General features: G+C 41.3%; 1 protein-coding gene across 1 annotated transcript; it reads left to right on the top strand.

The window, feature by feature from the left end:
- Window positions 1-1,047: 1,047 nt before the first annotated feature.
- On the top strand, window positions 1,048-3,140 carry LOC137011508 (transcription factor Adf-1-like). Its single transcript, XM_067374403.1, has 3 exons — window positions 1,048-1,236; window positions 1,547-1,728; window positions 1,913-3,140. The coding sequence occupies exons 1-3, from the start codon at window positions 1,086-1,088 to the stop codon at window positions 2,387-2,389; spliced, it is 810 nt and encodes a 269-aa protein (XP_067230504.1). The 5' UTR covers window positions 1,048-1,085; the 3' UTR covers window positions 2,390-3,140.
- Window positions 3,141-6,026: the final 2,886 nt, after the last annotated feature.

Raw genomic sequence — 6,026 nt, 5'->3', positions numbered from 1 at the left:
GTGGTGTCATTACAATTATTTTATTGCTCCTTATTGCGTCAGAACCTCCATGATCCCGAATGGTAAATATCAAACACGTTTGACATTTACGACTCTTGATCGGGTTGCCTCTGACGTGATACCCGTGATATCTAATGAGAGTGAGTAAGTGTCACCAACCGGATGTTGCATGCTTCTATAACTGAAACTTGGCAGCCACAAACATGCCACGAAAGTGGAGTATTGAGAAAGAAGATGACCCATATTCTTTTTTTCTCCTACTTTTGGTTGAAACTGTCATTATGTCTGTGGTCTCCCACAGTTTTAAAATCTCGTCTAGTGTATCCCAGGCCTAAGGTACCCTCATGTGTCCTGTATGTCCTGCATGTCTTGTTGCATGTTTTGTTTTCCCATACCCTGTAGTTTTAGTTTGTTTTTGTTTTATTTTTAATATTTATAAAAAGCCCATTGCTCTGCATTTGAGTTCTCACCTCATCCCTTAATCCAACCCTGACACACAGGGACAACAGAATTTTCTACTCATTTCCTAACACAGTTATGATGTATAAGAATGCCATGCCTTCTGTAACACTGTCGGGCAACTCACGAGACAGTTACACAGTACTCTGTTGCTTTGCGAGAGCTTGTTGTTTCATGTGAGTTCAGTGCCACAGACTCATGTGATGGATTTGGTGGTTGACATTGGGTCTTCCATATCTATCCTGCACTACGGCACTTACAGTCTGCATGCCATTCCAGTAACGTTGCGCTGTCGCAACCCACAGCCAGGCTGGTGGCATATTTAAAGGCCGGAACACACCAAGCCGACGGTCGGCCGTCGGGCAGTTTTTCTTCGTCGGCCGACTAAGTTTCCTCGGTGTGTTCTGCACCGTCGGCTGAAGTTGGTCCTCGTCGGCTTTGTTTCGGCCGATTCGAAATGTTGAATCGGCGTTGGACCTCGTCGGGCCGTCGGGCCATATGATCATTCTGATTGGCTGTTCAGCTAGCGAACCAGTGCATGAGAAAAGAAAAACGGAAGTGACGAAGCAAGTAAACGACGAAGTCAAGAGGGAACACACATTGTTTACCTTAGGTACGTGAAAGACATGGCTATCTGGAACGAGGCAAGTGAAGACGAATTGATCAACATGATCCAGGAAAGGCCGGGTTTGTATGACATTACGGAAAAATGTTATGTCAACCGTGTGCTGAAAGCTGAACTGTGGCGTGAGATCGAAAATAAACTCGTCATATCAGGTAAGATTTCCTTTTTGGCAATTGAGAAAGCTTGTTTGTAATTGTTCAATAGTCCATAGTAAAACTAATATAACCATTTTAGTGTTTTGTGTGTACCAAACTAAGTTTGTTTATGGAAACAGACAGTAATTAATATGTGCTGTGCTAGCATCTCATATTTCATAATAATATTAAAGTTAATCAAATTGTTAATAATATAATTAACAATACAGCAAAAAGTAACATTTGTTGGCATAACAAATACTCATTAAAGTGACAAAATAAGCAGCCATAACACTTAATGCTTACAAAATTTTACTTTGTCCCTCAGAAAAAGAGCTCAAGAAGCGGTGGGATTCATTGCGAACCCAATACATGCGTTATAAGAAACAAGGACCCTCAGGAAGTTCTGGAGCTCAGAAGACTGGCAGGCAGCAATGGATCCTGAACCGCCTGCAGTTTCTAGAGCCTCACACAAAAAGGAAGGAGAGCACTTCAAATCTAATGATCATGGTAAATAAACAAATATATTTATATTTATTTATTTATTTATTGTTTAATTTCAGAATAAAATAAACATTTTGCTTTTTTGTAAGATGGCAAGTGCTTCTTTAAAAGAGTCTATTCACAAGTAACTCCGCATATTAAGTCAAGCCATTACATTAACTTGTCACATTTGTATCTTATGTTTTTTAAGGAACCTGCGGCTGATAGTGATTCCTGTTCACCCTCAGATGGTACCAACAGTGACACCTGGACTGGCACCCATGAAGACCCCAGCTTCAGTGATGCTGACCTACGGTCAAGTACACCCTTGGCTGAATCCACCATCTGTGGAACTGAGTCCACAGCCATGAGAAAGGACCATTTGCAAAGCTCCAACATAAAACCAAAGCCTCCAGGGAAGCGCAGGAAGATGCAAGACGAATCCTCCAGCGAGGAATCCACAAACTTGATGCGCACCATCGGCAAAACTCTGGAAAAGTTGGCATCACAGGAAAACACCAATGATGCCATCTCAGCTTACTGCAAAAATCTTGAACACAGAATGCGGAATTTGCCACCACATCTACTGCCACATTTCCAGCATGAGGTTGATAATTGCATTTTCAAATATTCAGTGGGCCACAACCATGCACTGGATGCATCTTCCAATCAGTATACACACTTGTAATTTTTTATGTAGCAAAATTGTAAACAGATATTGTAGCATTTAGTAAATATGTCACGCTTAGTTGTACGTTATATTAGAGTACTTATGCAAAGTTTATATTTCTGTACATTTTATTTATTTTAAATACCAACTGTTGATATTTTTCTGTAAATTACCTTAATGCTATTTTTGCACATTTGAAAATAAAACACTGACTTTGTGTAAAAGGTACTTCACTGTTCTTTATGTAAAAAAAAAATCACAAAACACAATGATGTAAAAATATAAACTTTATTTTGCAAATTCACACCATTGTTATAAAACATAAACCAAGGTCAAGGGGGGAAAGAAACAAGTTTGCTACATGCTTATATTTTGCCCCACTGAAAGGGCACTGCACCGGTGTCCGAATTAAAGTACTGGCACAGTTTATCCCTGAGCTGTTTGGCGTGTGTTGTACTGTTGGTTGTGCGTGGCAGAGAGGCCTGCTGTAGGCCAGGGTCTTCTCTCCATCTTCCAGGGACAGTGTCATGATCTTGTTCTTCCTGGTCGATTCCTGCCATGTACACTTCACAGCACTCTTTGCGCAGAAAGTTGTGCAGAGCACAGCAAGACAAAACAATGTCCTCCACTTTGGCAGTGCTTTGAATATTAATGGTGGTTAGTAGGACGCGAAAACGATTTGCCAGGATGCCAAATGCATTTTCAACCACCCTTCGAGCTCGCGAAAGTCTGTAATTGAATATGCGTTGCTCTACAGACAGCTTGCGGTTCGGGTATGGCTTCATGAGGTATTCCTTTAAGGGGAATGCCTCATCAGCCACAATGCAGTAAGGGGCCAGCTGGTCTGATTCAGGAAGTGGTGCAGGTGCAGGAATGTTGGATGTTCTTTTCTCCAAGGCATCCTGCAATGAGCATCCCCCAAACACTCCACCATCTGAAATGCGCCCGTTGCAGCCCACATCAACATACAGAAATCTGTAGTTGCTGTCTACCAGTGCCATAAGCACTATTGAGAATGTATGCTTGTAGTTGAAGAATTTAGATCCAGATCCTGGAGGGGGACGAATGTTAATGTGCTTTCCATCCAGAGCACCCAGGCAATTTGGGAAATGCCACTGATTCTGGAATCCAACGGCTACTTGCTGCCACTCTTCCACTGTGTCTGGGCACTAAAAAACAATATAATTAAAAGAAATTAGTTTAACTCGTCAGACCATTAATAACTCAGTGATTTTGACATTCTTGAATTAACCCTGCAAAGCCCACTTCTGCAGAATTACAACATCACTTTCAAAAATTTAAAAAAAAATGCCTGCAAATGTTTTTTTCTCTCAAGATCACATTTACATAGTTAATGGGTTCTATTGTTCGTCCTCACAATGCTATTGGGTTGAAGAAGTGTTTATAGGTCAGCATTAGGCTCTTTATGTTTTGGATTTTGGGGGGAGATGCCTGTTGCATTGTTCAGGGACAGGTATGAATGGTCTTGAATATGAACCTGTAAGTGCTCTGGGGGGATGAATGTGTTCTTTTAGTATGATAAGTAGAGAGCATAATAGGCCAGCCAGACTGTATTGTTTGAATGTAGTAGTGGAATTTTATTTGCATTGAAATTATAATTTGATGGATAATACTTAGATCTCTGCCCTCGACACATGGTCTACCATCCTGTCTATTCTTTCAGTTTATCTACTACAATATAAGACCCTAAAATTACCCTTATTAAAATGTAAAAAAACTGAAAAATCTTTAATTTCTACATCAGAGGCCTCCTAAAACAATATCTGAGAGATCAAAAAAATTGCTCATTTTTGGGCTAAAACAAAAAACATTAAACAGATACATGTATACCTTTAGGTATTTCTCTTTTAAGACTTGGTAGATTGCTGCACAGGTTTCAGGAACAAATTGCTGAATTGTGGACATTCCCACCCGGAATTGGTAAGAAAGGCTCTTGAAGCTTTCTCCTGCAAAGATTACAAACACATAACTCCACTATTAATTTTCCACACCTTTTACAGAGTCAAATCTAACACTTTTAATGCATTTGTACTACACTACATTAAAGCAAATATTTTTTTTATCAGTTATTAAAGACATTGTGCTACAAACAACCATAATAATGTTTTATACATTGTGTCTTTTTAAAGTAGGCTACAACTGGATACAAAATAATAAAATTCTTTTCACTTTTATAATGCTTCATAATACACCAAAATAAACACAACTGAAAAGGTGTTTTAATGAAATGTTCAAACAACGAATAACCTTACCTGTTGCCAAGAACCGTAGTGTAATCATCAGACGTTCCCCCACGGAGATACAATCCCGGTAGTTCGTGTTTGTTCTCTGTATGATTGGACTAATAAGTTCTTTTAACATGTGAAATTGAGTGGGAAAAAGCCGAGCGAGAATTTTTAAAACCACAAGTTTCCTGTAACTCGAGCTCTCGACACAGGTTCGGGAAAGCACCTTGGGCCTGTCTCTGGAGTATCCATGGTTTCACCCATTTAGTGCGCTTTCTCCGTATTTTTTCTCATCCGCTTCTTCTTTTCCTCTTCCACAAGCAAAAGACCAAGGGCTGACAAAGCCAGTGCCATTTGCAACGTGTCGGACATTTTTGAAATAACACGAATCCGTATGTGATGAGCGAGAACTGGTTTTTCATGCACCTTTGTTTATGTTTTGTATCCCTGTAGCTCTTCCGGTCTCCCTAGCAACGAACCATAGCAACGAACACAAACTACTGCCACCTGCTGGCATGGAAAGGCATTTCATCTCACGCAGGCGCAGAACGGACGTGCTATTTGGCCGTCGGCTGTCGAACGTCGGCTTGGTGTGTCAGGGCAACTTTGGACCCAGACGCTGCCGACGCCAGCCGACGCCAGCCGACCCCGCAGTCTGCTTTCGTCGCCACTAGTTCGTCGCCGTCGGCTTGGTGTGTTCCGGCCTTAAAAGCTCAAATTCCGGTGGTTGGATATTTGCCAGCGAATGTTTCCCTACATGACACATTCTTAATTGTGGACAAAGGGACACCACTCATGGGGAGGGACCTTATGTCTGCAGTGCATGTGTTAGGATTGAAAACAATCATGTCCTGTCTGCTAATGCCCTTCCTGTACCTGCTTCTCCTGTGCCAGCCTGTCTTTCGGTGCACTGTTGCTGAGTCATCTGAGTTTGGATGTGCTAAAAACTTTATACACACATAAAGCTGGATGAAGCCGTCACAACTGTACACCAAAAACTTTTCTGTCTGCCACTCTGGCACTTCGTAGTGCTGTGTCAGAGGAATTAAATCGCTTGCAAGCAGCTGGGGGTATAGAATGCATCGATGCCTCTGCATGGGTGTCATCAATTGTTGTTGCGCAGAAAAATACTTATAGGAGCTTTGAAAAAGAAAAATATATGTTTTAGGAAGGAGGTCCCTTGCAAGGAATATTTGAGGGGCTGTGGCAAAGTTTGTGTAAGAACTGTGGACGAACCAGACAACTGAATCATTCAGATGATTCTTTCAAAACATAATTCTAATTCAGAATTGAGGTTCCGGCTCCGGCCCGTCTGCAGATAAAGCCAGGCTGATTACTTTTACGACACATGCTTCCTGATAGCAGAAGCGACATACCAAAGGGTCACCCAAGAAGACAGAGAGACAATC

Source organism: Chanodichthys erythropterus, chromosome 21, assembly GCF_024489055.1.
Source record: "Chanodichthys erythropterus isolate Z2021 chromosome 21, ASM2448905v1, whole genome shotgun sequence".
NCBI classification, from domain to species: Eukaryota; Metazoa; Chordata; class Actinopteri; order Cypriniformes; family Xenocyprididae; genus Chanodichthys; species Chanodichthys erythropterus.
Note: the sequence above shows the minus strand (reverse complement) of the source record. Positions and strands in the feature narration are given on the sequence as shown.

What these genes read in the sequence shown, in the direction of transcription:
- LOC137011508 (XM_067374403.1), top strand. Translation starts at nt 1,086, where the DNA reads ATGGCTATCTGGAACGAGGCAAGTGAAGACGAATTGATCAACATGATC. An exon ending in AAATAAACTCGTCATATCAG is followed by an intron (nt 1,237 to 1,546) that starts GTAAGATTTCCT and finishes TTTGTCCCTCAG; the next exon opens with AAAAAGAGCTCAAGAAGCGG. An exon ending in CTTCAAATCTAATGATCATG is followed by an intron (nt 1,729 to 1,912) that starts GTAAATAAACAA and finishes ATGTTTTTTAAG; the next exon opens with GAACCTGCGGCTGATAGTGA.